General features: G+C 48.4%; 2 protein-coding genes across 3 annotated transcripts; one reads left to right on the top strand and one right to left on the bottom strand.

Annotated features, from left to right (window-relative positions):
- On the bottom strand, positions 1–10,500 carry SPATA2 (spermatogenesis associated 2). The gene is made up of 3 exons (XM_035298913.3): positions 10,346–10,500; positions 2,923–3,360; positions 1–2,008 (listed from the first exon to the last, which is right to left on the bottom strand). The coding sequence occupies exons 2-3, from the start codon at positions 3,256–3,258 to the stop codon at positions 782–784; spliced, it is 1,563 nt and encodes a 520-aa protein (XP_035154804.1). The 5' UTR covers positions 3,259–3,360; positions 10,346–10,500; the 3' UTR covers positions 1–781.
- Positions 9,078–24,925, top strand: LOC144582499 (uncharacterized). Of its 2 annotated transcripts, none has more exons than XM_078371986.1 (3): positions 9,078–10,912; positions 22,457–22,547; positions 24,826–24,925. In XM_078371986.1, exon 1 carries the CDS (start codon positions 10,164–10,166, stop codon positions 10,863–10,865), a length of 702 nt encoding a protein of 233 aa, XP_078228112.1. In that variant the 5' UTR covers positions 9,078–10,163; the 3' UTR covers positions 10,866–10,912; positions 22,457–22,547; positions 24,826–24,925. The 2 variants fall into 2 exon arrangements, with proteins under 2 accessions (XP_078228112.1, XP_078228111.1); XM_078371985.1 differs by having other exon boundaries at positions 9,078–11,017; positions 24,826–24,922.
- The last annotated feature ends 2,071 nt before the right edge of the window (positions 24,926–26,996 follow it).

Consider the following 26,996-nt stretch of genomic DNA (forward strand, 5'->3'; position numbering starts at 1 on the left):
CAAGTTGAATATTTATTTAAAAATAAATCTCAAAAATATCTATTGACAGTACAGTAACAGGGGCATGTGCAAACAACAGAAAGGGAGTCAGTTCTGCTGGGGGAGCCCACACTTCAACGTGCTAGCGCAAAGTTCACGAACGCCAGGGGCCGACTGCACTGTGGTTACAAAAGGACATTCAGCTAACACTGGACTCAGTTCACCTTTGACACCTGGAGAGGTGGCAGAGCCAGGGGGTGGGGAGTCCAGCTGGGGATCCTTGTGTTTGGGAAGGGGGCGGCCAAGGGATGAGCCTTTGGGAGAGGCCCCGTGTGGCAGGAGGGCTCATTTCACAAGCCAACAGGCCTCTAGCTTGCCGCTCCAGGTGGATGCTTGGTGACCTGAAGGGCCCTTCCCAGTCCAAGTTGGCTTTGCAATGGGAGTGGTAGGTGTGGTGAGGGTCCCAGAGATAGAAATCCTCTTTAAAGGAAAAAACAAAACAAAACCAAAAAAAAAAAAAAAAAAAAAACAGAACCAACTGAACAGGGAGTGGAGAGATTAGCAAAATGAATCTGAAAGGAAGTGCCACCTTCTCCCTTGTCAGACAACAAAGCAGCCATTGGTTGAAACATCGGAGTTGCTAAGTGAACTCCCACGTGGACACAGCCAGCCCACGATCTCTGCCACCTACATGGTCAAGTGCAGGCCCCCGCCTCTGAGATCAATGCGTGAATACTTCTTCACCGGGAAACCCGAAAGGTGGGTAGTGTAGCCCTTGGAGCTGGAAGGGGCGAGGCCGAGTCTATCTGTACACGAGGTGGGAGAACTGGGTGGACTTGTAGTTCAGCTGGTTGTTGGGCATGAACTTGTGCAGCTCACTCTTTTTGTAGCAGGGGTCATAATGGTAAGCACTGAGGCAGGCGTCGCAGGAGACTTTTGAACACTGGGTGCAGGTGTTGGTGGCACCTGGGCGGTTGCAGAAGCCACAGCGGGAAGTGGCCGTAGTGGAGGGCTTGGGTTTGGAGTGAAGGTGTGGGAGGCGGTCGAGGCCCTGAGTCTGGCCTGGGTACTTCTCCCGCAGAGAGGCCCCGTGGGCCAGGCTGTCGTGGGTGGAGGCCTTGCTGGGGAAGGCGCTGGGCTTGGAAGCTGGAGGACAGGTGAGCAGGCTGTCACAGCGCTGGCAGAGGGAGGAGCTGCAGGACAGCCCGCAGCTTTGGCACTTGGAGAGGGCGGACTCTTTGGCAGGGGGCGAGCGCTTGTGGTAGAGGGGGTGGGCGTCGTTTCTGAGCAGCCACACGTCCGGCCGCAGAGCGTCCTGCCGACGGTAGGTGGCCCTGGGTTCGGAGTCTGTGTACAGATCCACGTCATCCTGAGTGGAGAAGTAGGTACCGCGCAGCAGGGCTGGGCCGTTGCTCGGGGAGGCAGGTGGAAGGGCATCCGGGCTGCCATGGGGGGAGGCGGCCATGGTCAACAGTGAGGGGGACGGGCGGATGATCTCATCCTTGAGGTCGTCTCCCACGTCCACTGCCACAGGCTCCTTCCTAAGGCTCAATGAGGCCTTCAGGGGCGGCTTCCGGCTCTCCCAGTAGCTGTCGTAGGCATCCACAGACCTCGAGGGCTTGGTCACTCGGGGCTTGTAGTAGTCCTTGGCCGCCCGCTCGCTGGCTGACTTCTGGAGCGCCACCCGTGCCATGGAGGCCGTCAGGTGCTCCCGGCCCTCTGCCCGCCGCCGCAGGGCATCCAAGCAGCCATGCATGTCCTCCGTGCTGCTCTTGCGCTCACTCACAATGTCCAGCTCGGAGTAGCCCTTGTCCTTCACTTGTGAGTGGATTTCGAGCATCTGCTCACACTCAACTTTGGCCAGAAAGAGTTCAAAGGAGACCATCTTAACCTGGAGGGTCTCCACGAGCTCTCTGAGCTTGTATGCGGTGCCCAGCTCAGGCGCGTAGCCCATGCAGCTCAGGATGGCTCGGATGTCCTCTTCCAGTAATGTTGACTTGACGTAATAAACAAAAGGGCCCGTGTAGGTCTAGAAGGAAGGGAGTAGAAAAGAGAGGTGGGCTTTTCTCTCGGAGACACAAGACAGAGACTATGTCAAAGCAAAGGATGTCCAGCTCTGAAGTGGCACGGTGGGGAGAGGGCAGGGCAGGGCAGGGCAGGATCTGGACAGCTTCACCCTGCAGGAGAAAGGGGAGGCAGGGGCTGGGGCTTGCTAAGCACTCAGGAGTTGTGCAAGGAAATGACCCAGTGGCTCCTTTCTTAAACACAGGGAGCAAAAACCTCTTGCCTTCTAGTGGGGCGTGAAGGCTCTGCTCCATATGAAGAGGAAGCCAGGGCAAACACGGCTGAATAAAGGGGTGGGGTTATAGGCAGAAAGCGGTGACAATCAGAACATTCCTCTCTGGCATTTCCACAAGGTTCTGAATAACACCGCAGACGGGAGAGCCTGGCTAAGTGACAGCCCTCCTCTGCCATCTCTGTGTGGTCTGATTCAGGATCCCCTCTCTCAATTCCCCCCTCCTCCCCTACTATTACCACTTAGTCCAGAGCACCCCACAGCTTGCTGGGACCGCTGAAAGCTTCCTAACTGCTCTCCCCACCCCTCCTACCTCACCCTTCCACCCCTCTAGAGTCTCTTTCCCATACCACAGCCAGAATGACCCTCTTCAGAGGCAAGCCAGATCCCACACTGCCTCCTTTCCGGCCTACTCAGAAGAAATCCAAGCCTTGCCCTGGGCTACAGATCCTGCATAACCTGGCTGCCCCTGCCTTCCCAAGTTCTCTGCTTAAGGTGTGGCAGCCAGGCCCAGAACTGGTTCAGACATGATGCTGGAGGGACAGGGAAGGTGCAGAGCCCAGGAAAGGTGCAGTCCCTCTCAGGAGCAACTGCCAGGAGAGGAAGAGAGGAGAACGGCCTGTATGGAGGCTGCTTCAGGACCTCACCTTGATGCTTCTGAATTCCTTCTTCCATGGGTATAAGAAGAGGTTGATGCCCACTGTCTCCAGCATGCTGAAGGCGCCGTGCAGAGCCCGCAGGCTGGAGGAGCTGAGTGAGCGCAGGGAGCTCTCCACCACCTCGTAGAACTGGATCAGCCGGAATCGATAAAAGGGATCCACCTTGGACAGGCTGAGCAGGGACGAGGCTGCCACCCGCAGGTACTCATCACTGCCAGGCCACTGCTTGCTGGGGGTGGTATCCACTTTGCCCTCATGGAACTGCACGTACTTCCGAAATAAGTCATCCTTGTATTTTGTATCCATTGAACTGGGCTTCCCCATCCGATTGAGGGGGGCTACCTTATCTCCTCCATGGCTTCTGGATTAGAGGCAGGGACATCACTAAAAGCACGGACATGTTGCTGCCTGGACCAGTGGAGTGCTCTGGAAGGAGATGAACAAGAAGTATGTCATGGGCCAGGCGCGGTGGCTCACGCCTATAATCCCAGCACTTTGGGAGGCCGAGGCGGGTGGATCACGAGGTCAAGAAATCGAGACCATCCTGGTCAACAAGGTGAAACCCCGTCTCTACTAAAAATATAAAAATTAGCTGGGCCTGATGGCACGCGCCTGTAGTCCCAGCTACTCGGGAGGCTGAGGCAGGAGAATTGCTTGAACCCAGGAGGCGGAGGTTGCAGTGAGCCGAGATCACGCCATTGCACTCCAGCCTGGGTAACTCCGTCTCAAAAAAAAAAAAGAAGCATGTCATTCCTCGAAATGGGCTGTGCTTCAGCTCCTGGCCACTGCGGCAAAACGAACAGCAGAACTGGCCTGGGCTACACTGGGACCTAGCAGCAGCGCTCGCTGGTTCAACACATTACAGAGCATGTACTACAAGCAGGGTTACAGCAGAAGCCAGAGAGATGGACCTTGACTTTGCTGTGCTTGCAAATGAAAAATACGGTTAATATTCCTGAAAGAGAAGTTAGGATGAGTACAGCAGGGGCTCCTGTCCTGGTTTCCTTGGGCAAGGGGGAGTTTAGGAACATCCCCTTGAGACAGCAGCAGACCTGAAGGATGAGGAGTTTGCCAGACCAAGAGGCCGGGGAAGGAGTGGCAGCAGAGGAAGGCCCTGAGCTAGCACTACCAGATGCTCCAGATTTGTGATGAACTTCATACTCACTCATTCTTTTTTTTTGAGATGCAGCCTTGCCCTGTTGCCCAGGCTGGAGTGCAAGTGGTGCACTCTCAACTCACTGTAACGTCTACCTCCTGGGTTCAAGTGATTCTCCTGCCCCAGCCTCCCAAGTAGCTGGGATTACAGGTGCCCGCCAGCACACCTGGGAAATTTTTGTATTTTTTAGTCAAGACGGGGTTTCACCATGTTGGCCAGGCTGGTCTCGAACTCCTGACCTGAAGTGATCCACTGGACTTGGCCTTCCAAAGTGCCAGGATTCCAGGCATGAGCCCCCATACCCAGCCTCACTTCCTCTTCTTAATCCTGGGAGAGAGTTAGCCCCAGTGGATCCATGTGCAAACTGAGACACAAACATTAGAATCAGCTCAAGACAGGCCAGGCATGGTGGCTCACACCTGTAATTTCTGAACTTTGAGGGGCTGAGGAGAGAGGATGGCTTCAGTCCAGGAGCGCAAGCCCAGCCTGGGAAACATGGTGAAACCACGTCTCTACAAAAATACAAAAAAATTTTTTAAGGAAAAGAAAGAAACTGCCCAAGGTTACAGAACTCTTAGGAGGCAGAAGAGCTGAACTCAGAACCCAGGCAATCTGGCTCCAAAGTCCATGCCCTTTCCCACCACACCCTGCTTTCCTGAGGCAGGAAGCTTGGCACAGGAGCAGAGCTGCAGCCAGTGAAGCCAAGGCCTCGAGGGCAGGGGTGTGAGGAGAGACAGCTGCCAGCATCAGCAGGACCCTCAGCCCCAAGGCTGCAAGAGCATACTCAGAATTTGGTATTTTATACAAAGAGCTGCGTGAAGCCACTGAAGCGTCTGCAGCAAGGGGAGAGGGATGCGGTCTTCTTTACAGTTTTAAAAAGAGGCCACTGTGGCTGCCAGCCCCTGGAGTGTTGCTACCGGCCTTTGACAGCCTGCATCCCCTTTATCACAAGAGTGCTCTGCAGCCCCCTGTTGGGAGAGGATAGAATGTTCTGAGCTGGAACACAGGCTTCATACAATCTTGTCATCTGCTTAGCCACTTGTTAGTAGAACAGGCCCAGATCCAGCAATATTCTTGTGGCCATGATGCTGGAAGCGAATCCGGATTCATGGAGGGACACTGCCAGGGCCAGGGGAAACAACACGTGCAGGGCCACGGACACGGGGTCCAAGGCCAAGTGCCTGCGAGCAAGGCCAGGGCCACTTCTCCAGGTGACTTGGCAAATTGCTCCACCTCCCTGGGTGTTGGTTTTCTCATCTAGAAAAGGGGGCTAATAATAGCGCGTCTGTCCAGAGCTGGTGAGAGGATCATGTATGACTGGGGTACGAAGCTGCTCTGAGAGCCGCTCCGGGACGCCCTCCGTAGCTGCTGCTGTTGTCTGAAGGTGCTGTACCCCTAAGCAGCCAGGCCTTCTCTGAGCAGAGCCAGTATCTCTGACTGGGTGGCAGATGTGCATTTTCACATGCTCTAGTCCTGCCTCCTTCCCAGAAGCTCCGTGGGTGCAGGACTGTGACCATCTTGCTCAGTAAGGTGACCTGGGTGCTTCCACATCTGCTGACTGTGGAAGATGGCAAGGGGCTGAGATGGAAGCTGCAGCAGGACTGGGACTGGCGTGTGGAGTCCTTTAGAGACCTGTTTTCGGCTCAGAAGGTCCTATGAGCCCCGCAACTATCATGAGGTCAACAAAATCATCCTCATCTCAATGAGCCAGTAGTCTGGCTCCTCCACAGTTTTTGTCCCCAGGAGGAGACTCATGGGGGTATGACTACTGCTGCGAGAGGTGAGATGTGTATTAAAACTAGGGACACAGAGAAGCCACTGTCTCCAACACACTGCGCTGCTGAGGGAGCCCAGTGCTACAGCGACAAGCAAGCCTGAGGAGCTCAGGGGACAAACACATTCACTTAGGGGCCAGGCACAGGGGCTCACGCCTGTCATTCCTAAACTTTGGAATGGAACAGCAGGCAGACTGTTCGAGGCCAGGAGTTTGAGACCAGCCTGGGCAACACAGCAATACCCTGTCTTTATAAAAGAAAACAAAATGCACTTAGGATAAAATTCTGCCTCATGAAAATTCTCATCACTCAGGCCTTAGCCCAAACATCAGCCCCCTGAGGAATCGCCCCATCTCACCTTCCCAGTTCCGCATAATCACATTCTCCTAAGATATCCGCAATCTGCAACTGTCGACTTTATTCATTTACTAGCTTCCTCTCTTTGTCCCCCCACCCTCCCTGGTAAGCTCCATAAAGGCAAGGACCATGTCTGTGTTGTTCACCACGATGCCTAACACAGAGCCAGCCACACAGCAGGTGCTTGATCAAGTAGGTGAAATGGGTGCTGCAAAGGACGTCAGCATTCATGATGCTCCCACCTCAGTTTCTCATTGGTACCTCCCAAGAATCCTGGGAGATCAGCTGGAGAGCAAAGAAACAGGCTCAGAAAGATGGCATGAGGTACAAGTAGCTCCAGGTTAGAGAAAATGGACCCAATAATCCAAGCCTGGCCTTCTGACTGGGAGCCTGTGTTCCTCTCACCACCCCATAATTCCTATGTCCAACAAACATTTCTACAGCCCCCACCTTCTGCCTGAGCTGGACCCAAGGGGGGAACAGGGAAGGCAGGGTAGAGGACAGCAATGAAGGAGACACATCCTGCCTGCAAATCCAGCTGGAAGAGCGTACCACCTAGTATCAAAGTATGGATGTGCTCTACGTTCATATTGTTTTGTCCATAAAAAATAAACAATTTAAAATGTATATTCTCTTAAAAAAATTAAAATGTAGGCTGGGCATAGTGGCTCGCAACTGTAATCCTAGCAGTCTGGGAGCTAAAAGCAGATGGATCACCTGAGGTTGGGAGGTTGGCCCACACAGTGAAACCCTGTCTCTACTAAAGATACAAAAATTAGCCAGGCATGGTGGTACATGTCTGTAATCCCAGCTACTCAGGAGGCTGAGGCAGGAGAATCGCTTGAAACCAGGAGGCGGAGGTTGCAGTGAGCCGAGATCATGCCACTGCACTCCAGCCTGGGCAACAGAGTAGAAACTCCATCTCAAAAAAAAAAAAAAAAAAAAAATGTATTGCAACACTGGAGAGGATACTTGCACATGCATTTACCATTCTTGACTTATCTAAGAGAAGCTGCCATCACGCCTCTGGCCCCAGGGTCTGTAGTTTGAGAACCACTGAAACACAGGGACATTAAGCTTCCAAACACTGCTGTAATTTTTCTCCAAGAAGTCAGCCTTAATCAAAGAGACTGATTTTTTTTTTTTTGAGATGGAGTTTCGCTGTTGTTACCCAGACTGGAGTGCAATGTCACGATCTCGGCTCACTGCAACCTCTGCCTCCTGGGTTCAAGCAATTCTCCTGCCTCAGTCTCCTGAGTAGCTGGGATTACAGGCAGGCACCACCACGCCCAGCAAATTTTTGTTTTATTAGAGACGGGGTTTCACCTTGTTGACCAGGATGGTCTCGATCACTTGACCTCGTGATCCACCCGCCTCCGCCTCCCAAAGTGCTGGGATTATAGGCGTGAGCCACCGTGCCCGGCCGAGACGGAGTTTTTTTACAAAGTCAGCCAGTCTCAAGCCCAGCGCAGCGTCTGCTCCTCTATAATTGCACCACGGTCTACATCCTTGTTTGTTGCTGAAAAAACAATAAATAAGAGAAAGGGATCCAAACAGCCCTTGTTCAAAATCCTAACAACAAGGACGGGAAGCCTATCTTAAAAGAATCTCAAACCAACCTGGGAAGGTGAGGGGAAAGGCGGAAGAAAGTAAAAGCTAAAAGATAATTAAGGGCAAGACAATCCTGGACAACACAGCTAGACTCCATCTCTACAAAAAACCTTTTTTTTTAGTTAGGTGGGTATGGTGACATGCACCTGTGGGCTTGCTACTTGGCAGACTGAGGTGGGGGGATCCACTGAGCCCAGGAGTGAGGCTGCAGTGAGCTATGATGGTGCCACTGCACTCCAACCTGGGTGACAGAGCGAGGCCCTATCTCAGTCAGTAAGGAAAGGAAGGAAGGAGACTGACAATTACTGAGGTCCTACTATGTACTAAGCATTGGGCTTTCCACTTTACCCACATCAACCCATTTAATTCTCACAACTCTAAGGAAAACAAGGCTTGCCCTGTTAAAGCAACCTGCCTAACAGAGTTAGAAAGGGTCAGAGCTGGAATCTGAACTCTTGTTGGCAGGCCCTGACGCCTGGGCTTTCACCAATTTATCTCACTTATTTATTGTTACATCAGTACCATTTACCAAGGAATTACTGTATGGTACTCTCTGCTAACTGCTCTGTGAAAAATCAATGAAATCCACAGGATACTCTCAAGGTTAAAGAGGAAACTGAGGATCAGAAAGGCCAACTCATTTACCCTAAGTCATAAGGCTAGGAAGCAGTAGTCTGGGTTCTAGACCTAGGTCTAATGCCAAAACTCCGACTCGTGCAAAGCTATCCTGCTACATCTGCTGGACAGCTCTACTCCCAAGTGTTTGGGTAAGTTAGAATGCCTTATGGTGGTGCGAACAGAGTTGAGTTACAAAAATTTCTGTAGTAGCAAAATTCCCATCTTCCCACACGGAATGGGGCTAGGAGAGCCAATCTCTATATGATGTAAGCTCAAGGGCCCGGGAGAGAGGCTGGCCAGAGACATCGGCCAGTGGTGAAGCAGCTGACATCATCCCTGCTGAAAACATTTTCTGAGAATACAAGATGCCTTGTCGCTGGTCATAGCTAGTGTTTTTTCTGAGCACAGCCGAGCCAGCAATTTATTCCCAGCACTCTGCAAGAACAACAAAATACGCTCTCTGCAAAAACACTGTGGTTACAGGAAACCAAGACAGCCCAGCGACAGAAGCTGTTAATTTCTCCGAGCAACCCAGAGATTGGAACGCCAAGCAGTGCCAGTCTGGTGGTGGGGGGGGGGCGGGGAACCAGCACTGTGAATATCCTGAACGCAGAGGCGAGTCAACTGCTCCAGTCAGCATCTCCTGCACCTACAATCTAGGCGCCCTCTTGAAAAGCAAGTCAATGGAAAGACAGATACTGCACAGTCAGGGAGGCAGTGGCTTCTTTAGTTATTATTTTTTAAACATCTAAGAGGAAATCTGTATCTCTTTTAGAATCCCAATGCATGGAAGTGAAATGATTCCAAGTAGCAAAGCATTAGCTTGGCTTTACCTCAGCTGGCCCATTCAAGCAGAAATGTTCCCCAACCAGCATTTGAAGGCGCCCCCTCTGCACAGGCAGAGCTATTTTGGTCTGTGCATTGCCCCTGTCCACAGGTTTACACATCCCTAGTCTAGCTCCATCAGCCTCCAAACAGGAGACGGGGAAGTCAGTTCAACCTCCTCCACCTCCCCACCCACTCCAATGCACTCGATCCAAGCAAGAGGCTCCGAGACACATCCAAGGCACCTTCCACTGGCTGTGAAACACCAGAAGGTCCCCACACTCCTACTAGATTCCAAAGAAATTCACGCAGGGGCCTTCCAAACCTCTGAAAATAACCTCAGCGGTGCTGAAAGAAGCTTCTCTCGTGGCAGCTGCCTCTGTTGGAGAAGCTCTGAAGGAAGCTGTTTCCCTCCCTCCAGGGACAGAAGCTGGCGGTTGCTAAGTCCCAGCTGGGTCATTCCCACAGCCTCCGAGGGCCACGTCAGTTGTGAAAAACACCCCAGTCTCAAATTCTGGCCTTCCCCACGGGTTCGTGAATTGAATGAAGTAACAGGAACTATCATTTATTAGATGCCTGCTGTATGCCAGAGACCCTGAATGAGCTCATTCCACCTCCACTCCAGCCCTAGCAACCAGGTTCAATCACACTTAAATAGGCAACTGAGGCTCTTAAGATGAAGTGACTTATCCAAGGTCACACAGTGAGTACAAACCCAGGTGTGCCGCCAGAGCCTGAACTGGGAACCCCTGCGCGGTAACTGCCTTGTGGTGAAATCGGGGTGTCCTCCTGTTTGCCCAGTTGCCGAAGAGGGGGGTGTTCCTCCTGAGCAACCCTGAGCAGTGGCTTGGCGGGTCCCAGGAGCTTGCGAGGCAGCTCTCAGGAGAATGGGGATCCTGAAGATAGGCTGGGGGTCCCGGGAGTGCCGAAACAGCGGGCCCGCCTGTCGCCCTGCCCGCCGTGAGGGAACCCCGCTCCCCGGCCAGCCGAGCCCTGCTGTTATCCGGCACCCCCTCCGCCTGGGGAAGCCCCGGAGGCAGTTTCCGCCCGCGGCCCGCCAGTCACTCACCCTGACACTGCAGCCGAGGACGACCCGGCTGAGGGAAGCAAGCTGGAGGCGCGGCTGCCGCCGGAGCCCGGCCCCGCTGGGCTCTCGCCGCTCCGGCTGGCTGCAGGGGAACCGAGATCAGTACCCGGGGGCCAGCAGCGACCCGGAAACACTCTGCCCGGAAGTGACGTCACCAGGAGGCTGGCCCAAAGGGAGGGTGGACCGAGGCTGCGCGCTGGCTCCGGGAAGTCATAGATGCCCTCGGCCGGCGGAGACTATAAGGCAGAGGCGGACAAAGCGGAGGGCCGAAGAGCGAGGACGAAAGCCGCGGAACCGCGCTTTGGAGCCTAACGAGCCATCGCCGCGTCTGAGGCTGGGACCCAGAAGTAAACAGACCGGACGTGACGCAAGCCACTTGGGCTTTGGATGGTGGCTGGCCGGGTTGTCATGGAAACCTCTCCGGAGCCGGGACCTCAGAGCTGTGAGCGCTGAAAACGCGAACCCGGACTCCACTTCCCGGACTTACCACTTATCAAGATGATCCGCGAGCTGCACTCCTGACTGCGCACAAGCGAGCATGGGCTCACGGTCGGATCCCTCGCTCCCATTTTACAGACAGATACACCGAGAATCAAAAGAGAGCCAGTGAGATGGCGAAATCACTCTTGATTGGAATCCAGCCTTGCGAAGGCTGTGCGTGTTACGGGCTGTGGGCGGTAGTTGAGAACGTGGATCCCATTTTTAGCGTTGCCACTTACTACCTGTGTGACCTTAGACAAGTTACCTAACTTCTCTGACCCTCAGCTTTCTTACCTGTAAAATTGAATAATAAAGCCAGGCGTGGTGGCACGCGACTGTAGTCCCAGCTAGTCGGAGACTGAGGCGGGAGGATCGCTTGAGCCCAGGTGTTGAGACCAGTCTGGGCAGCATAGCGAGGACACGTCTCTTTAAAAAAAAAAAAAAAAAGCCCGGGACGGTGGCTCACGCTTGTATCCCAGCACTTTGGGAGGCCGAGGCGGGCGGATCACCTGAGGTCAGGAGTTTGAGACCAGCCTGACCAACATGGAGAAACCCCGTCTCTACGAAAAATACAGAATTAGCCGGGCATGGTGGCGCATTCCTGTAATCCCAGCTTCTCGGGAGGCTAAGGCAGGAGAATCGCTTGAACCCAGGAGGCAAAGGTTGCGGTGAGCTGAGATTGCACCACCACACCTGTAATTCCAGCACTTTGATATAAATTATATATATGTGTGTATGTGTGTGTATATATATAAATCTGACATTCCCACCAGACCTTGAGCTTCTTATTCATCTATTTTTCCCCAAGCTCTGCACATGTCTGACGAGGAGACACACAACAGATGAAGGATTCTCACTCTGAGTCTTGGTGACCCTAGCTAAAACCAGTGGGGCTTGTGTGAAGAGTCGGTGACATAATACTGGGAAACGTTTGGAGAACCAGCAATCTGCTGTCCCAACAGTGGAGTTACTGTGTTTACCTGTCGCTGCCTGAGCGCCTCTCAGAGTCTCTGTGTTCTTTATCAGCTCGTGTTTAAGTTCCTCTTTTATCTGCAAGGTGATGATGTTCACAGGAATTCCATCTGAGACAAACTGTCCCACCTTAAGTCTGCCTTTACAGCAACTCAGCACCCTGGTTTGGTAGCTTTTACAGTATTGCATTTTCACGTGGGACTGCAAAAAAAGTCCCTTACAGCTCCTTGGAACTGTGAAAGCCAAAAGAGAAACAAAGATTTTGAAAAAGGGCTTTACCAGTAGGAAACCCTGGTCATTGAAACTTGGTGACATCTACTATCAGAAAAGACCCAGAGTCTCCAAAGAGAGTCACGTTTCTCTCTCTCTTTTTTTGAGACGGTGTCTCACTCCATCACCAGGCTGGAGTGCAGTGCCACAATCTTGGCTCACTGCAATCTCCGCCTCCAGAGTTCAAGGGATTCTCCTACTTCAGCCTCCCTAGTAGCTGGGACTACAGGTGCACGCCACCATGCCCAGCTAATTTTCGTATTTTTAGTGGAGACAGGGTTTCACCGTCTCCACTAAAGATCGGGCAGGATGGTCCCGATCTCTTGACCTCAGGATCTGCTTGCCTCAGCCTCCCAAAGTGCTGGGATTACAGGCCTGAGCCAACGCACCTGGCCACGTTTCTCATCTTTTAAACACAGTTGAAGGCCTGTGATTTCTCTACTTGAGAAATGTAGAAATGACAGGAGCATCCTTTCCCGATTTTATTATATAATGATTAGCATATTATATAAGGATCATGTGGCAATGATTAGGCACCTCTACTTCCAAAGAGCCAACAACACGAACAATCTACCTACCTCTTTCTATTTTTTAGTTTTTTTCCCATCACCAAAGTAACACATGATTCCAACAGTTCAGAGGTGTATAAAACAAAAAGCAAAAGAGAAAAGCTACCCCATGACCCAGCAATTGGATTTCTCACAATCTACCAGAGAGAAATACACACGTGCACAAGGAGACCTGTTGCATCATTTCTCATGCAAAAGCAATGATGAGAAATATTTTAAATGTCCATCACTGGGGTAATGGTATATCCAAACTAGCAAATGCTGTAGATCACTTTAAAAGGGTGATGCTAGCCTGCATAACTGTGCAAGACACACCATGGAATAAAAACAGAGAGACATAACGTGAGATGTAAAAACAAAACATCAACCATACTACATATTTTCTAAGGGTGTGTGTGTGTGTGTGTGTGTGTGTAAATATATATATGTACCTAATATATAATATTATACCTAATATATAGAATATACCTAATATATAGAATATACATATTAGATACATACATATTAGGTACATATATATATTCTAAGGGTGTGTATGTATATATATACACATTAGAAAAAAAATATATAAATATATATATGTACCTAATATATATATACACACACACACCATTAGGAAAAAAAAATATATATATAAATATGTATATGTACCTAATATATATATACACACACACATACACACCATTAGGAAAAAAAAAATATATATATAAATATATATATGTACCCTCAGGAAAAAAAAATATATATACACACTTGACTTCATATATATACTTTATATATATGGACTTTATATATATTTAACATATATATAAAGTCAAGGGTGTATATATATATTTTTATATATATGTAAAGGGTGTCTCTCTCTCTCTCTCTATATATATATATATACATATATATACAAAACAAAAACTTGCTGAGTTTGTTGTTGCTCCTGTTTTAGACGGGTCTCCCTCTGTGTCCCACGCTAGAGTGCTGTGGTGCGATCTCAGCTCACGGCAACCTCCGCTTCCTGGATTCAAGCAATTCTCCTGCCTCTGCCTCCTGAGTAGCTGGGATTGCAGGCACGCACCACCAAAGGCCGGCTTACTTTTGTGGTTTTAGTAGAGATGGAGTTTCACTATATTGGTCACACTGGTCTCGAACTCCTGACCTCAGGTGATCCATCCGCCTCAGCCTCCCAAAGTGCTGGGACTACAGGCATGAGCCACTGCACCTGGCTGCAGGTAGCTGAGTTTTTGACTTCAGGTCCTTGCCTTTGATTGCTCCCTTTACTCCAGCTGGGAGGAAAGCTGGACATCCTTGCATGTCCAAGTCACTCAAAGCCCAGCTCAAATGCTACCTCGTCCTGGAGGCTATCCTTAATTTACCCTGTCAGAGGTCACCACTCTACACTCTGAACTCTATGCCCCTCTCATATCATTCACCATCTTCTATCATGTAATCCCAGCACTTTGGGAGGCCGAGGCGGGTGGATCACCTGAGATCAGTAGTTTGAAACCAGCCTGACCAACATGGTGAAACACCATCTCTACTAAAATACAAAAATTAGCTGGGCATGGTGGCAGGTGCCTGTAATCCCAGCTACTTGGGAGGCTGAGGCAGGAGAATGGCTTGAACCCAAGAGGTGGAGGTTGCAGTGAGCTGAGATTGTGTCATTGCACTCCAGCCTGGGCAACAAGAGCAAAACTCCATCTCAAAAAAAAAAAAAAAAATCAACAAAATAAAAACAAACAAAAAACAAAGTCAGCTAGAGACAGATACAGATATCTGTCTTTCATTCCACAAATACACGTTTATGTGATCTTTATTGATATCTTTCTCCCCCAGAAGTCAGTGAACTCCATGGGGACAAAACTATGTCTGTTTTGTTCACAATTATCTCACTTCTACCTGGCATCTATGCACCACCTAGTGCACGATAGAGTGTTCAACATAATTTGTTTCTGATCAGAATTTTCACTGAATGCCTACCATGTGCCAGATTTAATGTCAGATTTTTTTTAATTGAGTCAGGGTCTCACTCTGTCCCCCCTGTCTGGAGTGTAGTGGCATAATCATAGCTCACTGTAGCCTCAACCTCCTAGGCTCAAGTGATCCTCCCACCTTAGCCTCCTGCATGGCGGGGACCACAGGTGCACACCACCACATTCAACTGATTTTGTTAACTGTTTTGTAGAGGTAGGGTCTTGCAGTTTTGCCAAGGCTGGTCTTGAACTCCTGGGCTTAAGTGATCCTCCCACCTTGGCTTTCCAAGGTGCTGGGATGATAGGCATGAGTCACCACGCCCAGCCTGATGTCAGGTTTAAAGGGCATAACTGGAGTCAGAGGGCGGCTAGTGGCCCAGGGAAAAGAAAGAATTAAAAAAGTACATAAATAAAGGGCATAACTGTGAGACAGACACAGTTCCTGCCCTCACAGAGCATCCAGTCTCCTTATCAGAAAGAGAATATCCCTAACATACGAGTAAGACGAATAAAACCCGAGAATTCAGGATAGAAGTCACCACACCTGGCTAATTTTTTTTGTATTTTTAGTAGAGATGGGAGTTTCACTTTGTTGGCCAGGATGGTCTCGATCTCATGACATCATGATCCCCAGCCTTGGCCTCCCAAAGTGCTGGGATTATAGGTGTGAGTCACTGCACCCAGCCTGTGTTTCAGTTTCTTCATCTGTGAGATGGGGATGATAACAATAGTACCTACCAAAATACAGGTTAAATGAGATGGCAATGACTCAGTTAGTATTAGCTGTCATGACTCAATCCGTTTACAGGTTTTGAAGCCTAGAGAGGGACTTTATCCATAGTAGCTGCTTATTACATTCCTCTTGACTGAATGAAATGATGCAGTTTGCTAACTACTAGCTCTTACTTCCCAACTGTTTTTTTTTTTTCCAGGATCCCCACTCTGATTTAAGAGCATAATTTTTATTGTGTTGTCAGACACCTTATCTTCAGGGCTATGATACAGAATCAGACTGCTTGCCTGGGGAATTTTTTTTTTTTTTTTTTTTTTTTTTAAGAAATGGTATCTCTCTGTTGCTCAGGCTAGAGTGCAGTGGTGCCATCTCAGCTCACTGCAACCTCCACCTCCCAGGCTCAAGTGACCCTCCCACCTCAGCTTCCCAAGTAGCTAGCAGGGACTACAGGTGTGCGCCACCACGCCCTTGTATTTTTTGTAGAGACGGGTTTGGTCATGTTGCCCAGGCTGGTCTTGAACTCCTGAGTTCAAGCAATTCACCTGCCTTGGCCTCCCAAAGTGCTGAGATTACCGGCATGAGCCACTGTGCCCAGCCTTATCATCTTTCTAAGTCTCAGTTTCCCCACATGTAAAATGGAGCTGATCATAGTACCTTTTTCATAAGGTTATTTTGCATATTGAATGGGAAAACATGTGCAAAGAAGTTCCCCCAGTGTTGGCTGGGCACGGTGGCTCATGCCTGTAATCCCAGCACTTTGGGAGGCTGAGGAAGACAGAACACGAGGTCAGGAGTTCAAGACCAGCCTGGCCAATATGGTGAAACCCCCCTCTCTACTGAAAATACAAAAATGTGTCAGGCGTGGTGGCGTGTGCTTATAGTCCCAGCTACTTGAGAGGCTGAGGCAGAAGAATTGATTGAACCGGGGAGTCAGAGGTTGCAGTGAGCAGAGATCGTGCCACTGCACTCCAGCCTAGGGGACAGAGTGAGGCTTTGTCTCAAAAAAAAAAAAGAAGTTCCCCAGTGCCTGGAAGGGAGTGAGCCTGCCTGCAGCAAATGTTATCCATGATTAGGATTCTTGTTGTCCCACATGAATTTGCTGGGTGCTACAGATTCCATCTGGCTCCCAAAGCTCAGAATTCATTCTGACCTCCCACGGTAGAGGCAGGGTTTGGGGGAGGTTTGTAACTCTGAAGAAGGCATGTCTTGAACTGAAAGCTGGCACTGTCAAGCTTCTTCACAATCAGTAAGAACGGTTTTCTCCCCCCTTTCCCCTAAATATAAACCCAACTGCCAGTCACTTTAAAGTTTTCATGTCTGCAGCAGGAGCAACCCACGAGTCCAAAGGTGAGGCAGCTGGCTGAGCGCTGTAATTAGCAGGATCCACCCAGCCTAGCCCAGCTCTAAGGAGACACAGTTCATGGGGTTGGATGTGGGCAACTCAGCATTTCTTCCTGATGATTCTTAATTGCACCTGTAGACAGTAACACCGAGGTTCTGAGCTCTGAGTGTGTACTATAACAGTCTCTTAAAGTACGGGATTCCAGGGCTGGGCACAATGGCTCATGAGTGTAATCCCAGCACTTGTGGAGGTCGAAGTGGGTGGGTCACTTGAGGTCAGGAGTTCAAGACCAGCCTGGCCAACATGGTGAAACACCATCTCTAGTAAAAACACTAAAATTAACCCGGCATGGTGGTGCATACCTGTAGTCCCAGCTACTTGGGAGGGTGAGACAGGAGAATCGCTTGAACCTGAAGAGGTTGCAGTGAGCTGAGATCGCACCACTGCATTTCAGCCTGGGCAACAGAGCGAGACCCCATTGCAAAAAAAAAAAAATGGCTATTGGGTTTTCGGAAGACTGCTTGCTGGAAGCAAGTATCTTTGTCCTTCCCTCTCCCTTGAAGTAAGCAAAGGAAAGCCACAGAGAGGTGTCCTCATTACATAGCAACATTATCCCTGGGCCAGAAGTCAAAGTAGGCTCTGGAGCCGAAAGATTGAGCTCAGATCCCAGCCCTGCCACTTTCCATCTGTGTGACCTTAGACAAGCTATCTAACCTCTCTGGGCCTGCTTCTATTTCCTTATCAGTAAAATGGGGTTAATAGTACCACTGAAGATTATTGAGAGATTAGATAGACGATGCCAAGTGCAGAATGAGCATTCAACACTAGCTAGGTATGATTGACTTGGCCACAGGGCTTGCCAGGCTGGGGTGTAGAGTCAGCCTCACATCAATGGGGAACATGATTGGACTTATCTCATTATGGTCAGTCCTTGGCACCTTGCATTTACGCTGCTCAAAGGAGTAGGATTTCGGCCAGGGGCCATGGCTCACGCCTGTAATCTCCACGCTTTGGATGGCCAAGGCTGGAGGATTGCTTGAGGCTAGGAGTTGGAGACCAGCCTAGGCTACATAGTAAAGCTCCATCTCTCCAAAAAATTCTAAAAATTAGGTAGACATGTGGCATGTGCCTGTAGTCCTAGCTACTGGGGAGGCTGAGGTGGGAGAATCTCTTGAGCCGGAGAGTTTGAGATTAGAGCGAACTATGATGGCGGCGCTGCACTCCAACCTCGGCAACAGAGTGAGACCCCATCTCTAATAATAATAATGTTTCTTAAAAAAAGTAACATTGTGTAATATCCAGAATATGTAAAGAATTTCTATAACTCAACAGCAAATAGACAACCTAATTTAAAAATGGGCAAAGGTGGCTGGGCACGGTGGCTCACACCTGTAATTCCAGCACTTTCAGAGGCCAAAGAGGGCAGATCATTTGAGCTCAGGAATTCAAGACCAGCCTGGCCAACATGGAGCAATAAAAATGCAAAAATTGGCCAGGCACGGTGGCTCATGCCTGTAATCCAGCACTTTGGGAGGCTGAGGCGGGCAGATCACCTGAGGTCAGGAGTTCAAGACCAGCCTGGCCAACATGGTGAAACCCCGTCTCTACTAAAAAAACAAAAATTAGCCAGGTGTGATGGCTGGCACCTGCAATCCAACTACTTGGGAGGCTGAGGCAGGAGAATCTCTTGAACCTATAAGGTGGAGGCAGTGAGCCGAGATTGCCTCATTGCACTCCAGCCTGGGTGACAAGAGTGAAACTCTGTCTCAAAAAATAAATAAAATTGGCCAGGCGTGGTGGCTAACGCCTGTAATCCAAGCGCTTTGGAGACCAAGGCAGGTGGATCACCTGAGGTTGGGAGTTCAAGACCAGCCTGACCAACATGGTGAAACCCCATCTTAAAAAAAGAAAGAAAGAAAATAAGTAAATAAATAAAATAAAATAAAATACAAAGATTAGCTGGGTATGGTGGCAGGGGTATATCCCAGCTACTGTGGAGGCTGAGGTGGAAGAATCACTTGAACCTAGGAGGTTGCAGTGAGCCAAGATCTCACCACTGCACTCCAGCCTTCGCAACAGAGTGAGATTCTGTCTCAAAATAAATAAATGAATAAATAAAATTAAAAATGGGCAGAAGACTTGAATAGACATTTCTCCAAAGAAGATATAAACATATCGGGTACAGTGGCTCACACCTGTAATCCTAGCGCTTTGGGCCGCTGAGGCAGGCAGATCACGAGCTCAAGAGTTCAAGACCAGCTTGGTCAATATGGTGAAACCTTGTCTTTACTAAAAATACAAAAATTAGCCAGGGGCGGTGGTGGGTGTCTGTAATCCCAGCTACTTGGGAGGCTAAAGCAGAGAATCACTTGAACCTGGGAGGCAGAGGTTGTAGTGAGCTGAGATCCAGCCACTGCACTCCTGCCTAGGCAACAGAGTGAGACTGTGTCTCAAAAAAGAATAATAAGAAGAAGATAGGGGCGGGGCACAGTGGCTCAGGCCTTTAATCCCAGCACTTTGGGAGGCCGAGGTGGGTGGATCACGAGGTCAAGAGATCGAGACCATCCTGGTCAACAAGGTGAAACCCCATCTCTACTAAAAATACAAAAATTAGCTGGGCATGGTGGTGCGCACCTGTATTCCCAGCTACTTGGGAGGCTGAGGCAGGAGAATTGCTTGAACCCAGAAGGTGGAGGTTGCGGTGAGTGGAGACCACGCCATTGCACTCCAGTCTGGGTAACAACAGCGAAACTTCGTCTCAAAACAAAAACAAAAACAAAAATTAGCTGGGCATGGTGGCGCACGCCTGTATTACCAGCTACTTGGGAGGCTGAGGCAGGAGAATTGCCTGAACCCAGGAGGTGGAGGTTGGGCTGAGCCGAGATCGCGCCATTGCACTCCAGCCTGGGTAACAACAGCGAAACTCCATTCCCCCCCCCAAAAAAGATATACAGATGGCCAATAAGGACATGAAAAGATGTGTGCCATCACTAATCATTAGGGAAATGTAAATCAAAACCACAGTGAGATTCCACTTCAAACCCTCTAGTGTGGCTATAGGAAAATAGCAAACGCTGGCAAGGATGTGAAGAATGGAACACTTGTACTTGCTGGTGGAAATGTAAAATGGTACAGCCGCTATAAAGAACAGTCTGGCAGTTCCTCAAAAAGTTAAACACAGAATGACCATATAACTCAGCAATTCTACTCCTAGGCATATGCCTGAAAGAATCGAAAATAAGACACTTGTACATCAGTGTTCATTGCAGTATTATTCACATTAGCCAAAAGGTAGAAAAGACCCAAGTGTTTGTTGACAGATGAGTGAATAAACAAAATGTGGTATATTCATACAATGGAATATTATTCAGCCTTAAAAAAGGAAGAAATTCCAAGGCTACATCATGAATAAACCTTAAAAACGTTATGTTAAGTGAGAGAAGCCAGTCACAAAAGGACGAATGTGTGCTTCCACTTACATGAGATGTCTGTAATAGGCGAATTCATAGAGACAGAAAAAGGATTAGGGAGATCATCCGTGGCTGGGGAGGAGGAATGGGAGCTATTGCTTAATAGACGCAGTTTCTGTTTAGGTTGCTGAAAACATTTTGGAAACAGAAGTGATGGTTGCACAACATGGTGAATATAATTGATGCCACTAAATTATACGTTTTAAGGTGTTTAAAACAGTAATTTTTATGTTATGTATGTTATCACAATAAAAAACTTTTTGGCTGGGGGCCAGGCCAGTAGCTCATGCCTGTAATCCCAGCACTTTGGGAAGCCGAGGCAGCCAGATCATTTGAGGTAAGGAGTTTGAGACCAGCCTGGCCAACATAGTAAAACCCTGTCTCTACTAAAAATACAAAAAGATTAGCTGGATATAGTGGCTCACACCTGAAATCCCAGCTACTAGGGAGGCTGAGGCTGGAGAATTGTTTGAACCCAGGAAGCGAAGGTTGAAGCGAGCAGACATTGCACCACGGCACTCCAGCCTGGGCAACAGAGGGAGACTCCATCTCAAAATCAATAAATAACCAATGATCTGGATAGACACTTGACAGAGGGAAACATACAACTTGCCAATAAGCAAATGAAGAGGTGCTCAACATCATTAATCATTATGAAAACTAAAACTGCACGATACCACTACACACTCACTAGAATGGCTAAAAGTGTCTGAAAACCAGATGTTGGTGAGGATGTGGAGCAACTCATACCTTGTTAGTGGTCATGGGAAATATTTGGAAAATGGTTTAGTTTGGCAGTTTCTAATATAATTAAACACACATTTACCAAATGATTTGGAAATTCTTCTTTTTTTTTTTTGAGATCTCACTCTGCCACCAGGCTAGAGTGCAGTGGCGCTGTCTTGGCTCACTGAAATCTCTGCCTCCTGGATTCAAGTGAATCTCCTGCCTCAGCCCCTCCCGAGTAGCTAGGATTACAGGCGCCCACCACCACACCCAGCTATTTTTTGTATTTGTAGTAGAGACAGGATTTCACCATGTTTGCCAGGATGGTCTCGATCTCCTGACCTTGTGATCTGCCTACCTCGGCCTCCCAAAGTGCTGGGATTACAGGAATAAGCCGTAATCCTGGGTGCAGTGGCACCCGGCCTGGAAATTCTGTTTCTGTGTGAATGCTTAGTTTTGAAATGTCTTGTTAATCGTGATGACTTTGTTCTATCCTTAGCCAATGTCTCAAGTCACAATGTACGTATGAGGTGCAGTTTATTGTAGATGAAGGTGGATTTAAATCCCCTATTTCAATCTCTTCTTGTTAATATTCATTATTTGGTTGTAGTTCTTGTCAGATATTATGAGATCATTATTGTTTTTACCTCATTATGTGGCTGACCCTTGATATAATAGAAATTGTAAAATGCTATGAGCTGGTGGGAGAACAGATAAAATGCAATTTTCTGGAGGCAGATTAAAAAAAATTTTTTTGAGACAGAGTCTCATTCTGTCGACCAAGCTGGAGTGTAGTGGTACAGTCTTAACTCACTGCAAGCTCCGTCTCCTGTGTTCAAGCGATTCTACTGCCTCAGCCTCCCAAGTAGCTGGGACTATAGGTGTGCGCCACCACGCCCGGCTAATTTTTATATTTTTCACCATCTTGGCCAGGAGGGTCTCAAACTCCTGACCTCAAGTGATCTGCCTGCCTTTGCCTCCCAAAGTGCTGGGATTACAGGCTTGAGCCACTGCGCCTGGCCAGGAGGTAGCATTTTATTTTTTGAGACGGAGTTTTGCTCTTGTTACCCAGGCTGGAGTGCAGTGGCGCGATCTCGGCTCACCTCAACCTCCCCCTCCTGGGTTCAGGCAATTCTCCTGCCTCAGCCTCCTGAGTAGCTGGGATTACAGGCACGCGCCACCGTGCCCAGCTAATTTTTTTGTATTTTTAGTAGAGACGGAGTTTCACCATGTTGACCAGGATGGTCTCGATCTGTTGACCTCGTGATCCACCCGCCTCGGCCTTCCAAAGTGCTGGGATTACAGGCTTGAGCCACCGCGCCGGGCCCAGGAGGCAGCATTTTTATGTGATCATCCCCGTGTGGCTTTCCTGTTTGAGTCTGAGTCATTCACAGTTACATTTCCAACATCTAGCAGGAGACAGGACACTTAGTACACAGGGTTTTTGGTTGAATGAATATTTACATGCCAGTGTCTCCCCTGTTAAGACTCCTTTTAAGCCAAGACTCTGTCTTTGTTGTTCAGTGTTTTCTCACAAGACTCTGTCTTTTCTGATTTTTGTTTTCAGGCAATGTGCAGTAAGCCATGATAAGCAGAGGCAGGAAATACTTAGGAAACTGGAAAGAATATAGGAGCGGGTGTTCTCTTCCCAGGGCCAGGTGAGTCTGTGATATGCTCACACGCCCCCTGGTGGTGTCAGTAGGAATCCTTCCTGGCTCTTTACAGTTTGGCAATCTCGAAGAACCAGCTGAAATTGAGATTAAATTATCTGCCCACGGGTTTAAAAATGTAGCAATACATGATGAGGTAAATTATGCCTAATTTAGATAACTATAGCAATAAATTTTACATGTGGCCTGAGGCTGATAGAACCCTGACTTCTGAGAGTTACATGACTTGAGGGCTGAAGTTATTTCTGATTCGTTTTAACTTTTTTTTTTTGAGACTTTTGCTTTGTCGCCCAGGCTGGGGTGCAGTGGCCCGGTCTTCACTAGCTGCAACCTCCGCCTCCCGGGTTCAAGAAATTCTCCTGTCTCAGCTTCCTGAATAGCTGGGATTACAGGCACCCACCACCATGCCTGGCTAAGTTTTCTATTTTTAGTAGAGACAGGGTTTCACCATGTTGGCCAGGCTGGTCTCAAGCTCCTGACCTCATGATCCACCCACCTCGGCCTCCCAAAGTGCTGGGATTACAGGCGTGAGCCACTGCACCCGGCCTCCTCTTAACTATTCTTGATGCACCACTGTTTGTTTATTTTTTCTTTTTTTTTAAGAGAAAAAGAAAGTCACCCAGGCTGGAGTGCAGTAGCACAGCCATGGCTCATTGCAGCCTCAACATCCTGGGATCAAGCAGTCCTCCTCAGCCTCCCAAGGTGCTGGGCCCACAGGTGCATGCCACCATGCCCAGATAATTTTTGTATTTTTTGTAGAGATAAGGTCTTGCTATTTGCCCAGGCTGGTCTCAAACTCTTGGGCTCCAAGCAATTCTCTTGCCTTAGCCTCCCAAAGTGCTGGGATTACAGATGCGACCCACCTCACCTGGCCCCTAATTTTTAGTTAAAAAGTGTGCGTGAACTTGATATAAATATTTAGACAACACAAGAGGAAACAGAAGGACAAGTCTCTCCAGGCCCAGAACCTAAGACCCCGTCCCCTAGTTTCCCTCTTGTTGTTTTTTTCTTTTCTTTTCATATAATATAGAGACAGGGTCTTGCCATGTTGCCAAGGCTGGTCTCAAATTCCTGGGCTCAAGTGATCCACCTGCCTTAGCCTCTCTAAGTGCTGGGATTACAGGTGTGAGCGACCATGCCCAGGCCAGTTTCCCTTTCTAATAGGAACCACTGGTACCAGATTCTCAGAAATCTTTCCGGCAGGGCAACTGACTTATCCTGGTTTGCTGGGGACTTTCCCCGCTTTGACTGAAAGTCTCACATCCTGGGAAACCCCTTACTCCCAGGCAAACCTGGACAGTTGGTCACCCTACTTTCCAAAAGCATCAATTTATCATATATAAACATATACTAGTTGCATTAAATGGCACCTTGATATTGCTTTTTTTTTAAAGATGGGGTTTCACCATGATGGCCAGGCTGGTCTTGAACTCTTGACCTCAGGTGATCCACCCACCTCAGCCTCCCAAAGTGCTAGGATTACAGGCATGAGCCACCGCGCCTGGCTCTTGATATTATTTTAATTAAAAATATATTTTGGGCTAGGCAGGCCAAGCCAGGCAGGCAGACCACCTGAGGTCAGGAGTTTGAGATCGGCCTGGCCAACAAGGTGGAACCCCATCTTTACTAAAAATACAAAAATTAGCCAGGTGTGATGGCGGGCGCCTGTAATCCCAGCTACTGAGGAATCTGAGGCTGGAGAATCACTTGATAGGGGACCAATAATTAATAGTAATATGGAAAAAAAAGAAAAAAAAAGGAGAATTGTTTGAACCTGGGAGGTGGAGGTTGCAATGAGCCAAGATCACACCACTGCCCTTCAGCCTGAACAACAGAGTGGGACTCTGTCTCAAAAATAAAAATAAAAATAAATAGACTGGGTTCAGTGGCTCGTGCCTGTAATCCCAGAACTTTGGGAGGCTGAGGTGGACGGATTACCTGAGGTCAGGAATTCAAGACCAGCCTGGCAAACATGATGAAATCTCATATCTACTAAAAATACAAAAGTTAGCCAGGCGTGGTGGTGAGCACCTGTAATCCCAGCTACTCGAGAGGATGAGGCAGGAGAATTGCTTGAACCCAGGAATCGGAGGTTGCAGTGAGCCAAAATCATGCCACTGCACTCCAGCCTAGGTGACAGAGCAAACTCTGTCTCAAACATATATATATATATATATATATATATATATATATATATATATATATATATGAGAGGATTCAATATCAGTTTCATATTTATTTAACAACTATTTATGTAATTACCTAGCATGCACTAGGCATTGTTTTGGAAGCTGAAGATACAGCAGTAAACAAAATGGACAAAACCTTCTGACCTCAGGGAATTGACATACCAGTAAGTATATCTAATGCATTTATTTAATCACTCCCTAATTATCATTTTGGTAGCTTCCAGTATCTTGCTACTGTGACCAACACTGTCCTGGGTATCCTTGTGCATGTAACTGTCTCACAGGTATCAGGGTATCTGCGCTGTCCAATAGATCTTCCTGTGATGATGGAAATGTTCTATGTCTGCTCTTTTCAATATGTAGCCACGAGCCACATGAGGCTACTGAGCACAAGACATATGGCTAGTAAGACTGAAGAATAGAATTTTACATTTTCTGTAGTTTTTTTTGTCGTTGTTGTTTTGTTTTGAGAAAGGGTCTCTGTCAGTCAGGCTGGAGTGCAGTGGCACAATCATGTCTCACTGCAGCCTCGACCTCTAGGGCTCAAGTGATCGATCCTCCCCGCTTAGCCTCCTGAGTAGCTGGGACTACAAGTGCGCACCATTACACGTACCCAGGTTTTTAAAATTTTTTGTAGAGATGAGGTCTTGCTGTGTTGCTTAGGCTGGTCTCAAACCCCTGGCCTCAAGTGATCCTCCCATGTTGGCCTCCCAAAGTGCTGGGATTATAAGCGTGAGCCACCGCACCTGGCCTGAATTTTTTTTTTTTTTTAATCAGACAGGGTCTTTCTCTGTTGCCCAGGCAGGAGTGCAGTGGCAAAATCGCAGCTCACTGACACTTTGAGCTCCTGGGCTCAAGCAACCCTTCTCTGAGTCGGTAGGGCTGCAGGCACATCCCACTGCACTCAGCTAATTTTTAGTTTATTTGTTTGTAGAGAGTGGGGTCTTGGTATGTTGCCCAGGTTGGTCTTGAACTCCTGGCCTCAAGTGATCCTCCCACTTATTTTTGCATTTTTTGTAGAGACAGGGGAAGGAGTCGTGTGTGTGTGTGGGGGGGGGGGCGGGGGGGGAGTTCTCACTATGTTGCCCAGGCTGGTCTTGAACCCCTGGACAAAAGTGATCCACTTGCATCAGTAACTCAGAAAGTGCTGGAATTACAGGCATGAGCCACCATGCCCAGCCGTTTCTTAAATTTAAGCAAACAAATTTTAATAATAATGCCTGACATACATAATCCCAGCACTTTGGGAGACAAAGACAGGAGGGCCACTTGAGCTTGAGAGTTCGAGACCAGCTTGGGCAACATGTTGAAACCCTGTCTCTACAAAAAATTAAAAAATTAGCTGGGTGTGCTGATGCACGCCTATAGTCCCAGTTACTTGGGAGGTTGAGGTGAAAGGATGGCTTGCATCCAGGAAGTGGAGGTTGCAATGAGCCAAAATTCTGCCATTGCCCTCCAGCTTGGGCAACAGAGCCAGACCCTGTCTCACAAAAGAAAAAAAAAAACAGCCTAGGCAACACAGTGAGACCTCATCATTACAAAAAATAGAAAAAATAGCTAGCCATGAAGGCACATGCCTGTAGGTCCCAGGTTCTCAGGAGGCTGAGGCAGGAGGATCACTTGAGCCTGGGAAGCCTGCAGTGAGCTGTGATCCACTTTTTAAAAAAAGAGTGATCCAACTGTATTGCTGTCTACAAGAAACTCACTTTATAGACTAGCCCTGAAAGGATGGAAAAGATATTTCATGCAAATATCGACCAAAGAAGAGGAGGGGCAGCAATACTAATATCAGAAAAATGACGTCTTTCCAGGTCAGGCACAGTGGCTCACGCCTGTAATCCCAGCACTTTGGGAGCCCGAGGAGGTTAGATCACCTGAGGTCAGGAGTTCAAGACCAGCCTAACTAATATGGTGAAACCCTGTCTCTACTAAAAATACAAAAATTAGCTGGCATGCTGGTGCACACCTGCGGTTCCTGATACTCAGGAGGCTGAGATAGGAGAATCACCTGAACCTGGGAGGTGGAGGTTGCAGTGAGCCAAGATCGTGCCACTGAACTCCAGTCTGGGTGACAGAGCCAGGCTCTGTCTCAAAAAAAGAACAAAGAAAAATTACTTGTCCAAAAGATTACAAGAGATAAAGAAGGCATAATATATTAATAAAAAGTCCAATACAGCCAGAAGATATAATGATTATAAACATTTATGTACCTAATAACAGACCATCAGAATATATGAAGGAAAAATTA

This window comes from Callithrix jacchus, chromosome 5 (assembly GCF_049354715.1).
Source record: "Callithrix jacchus isolate 240 chromosome 5, calJac240_pri, whole genome shotgun sequence".
NCBI classification, from domain to species: domain Eukaryota; kingdom Metazoa; phylum Chordata; class Mammalia; order Primates; family Cebidae; genus Callithrix; species Callithrix jacchus.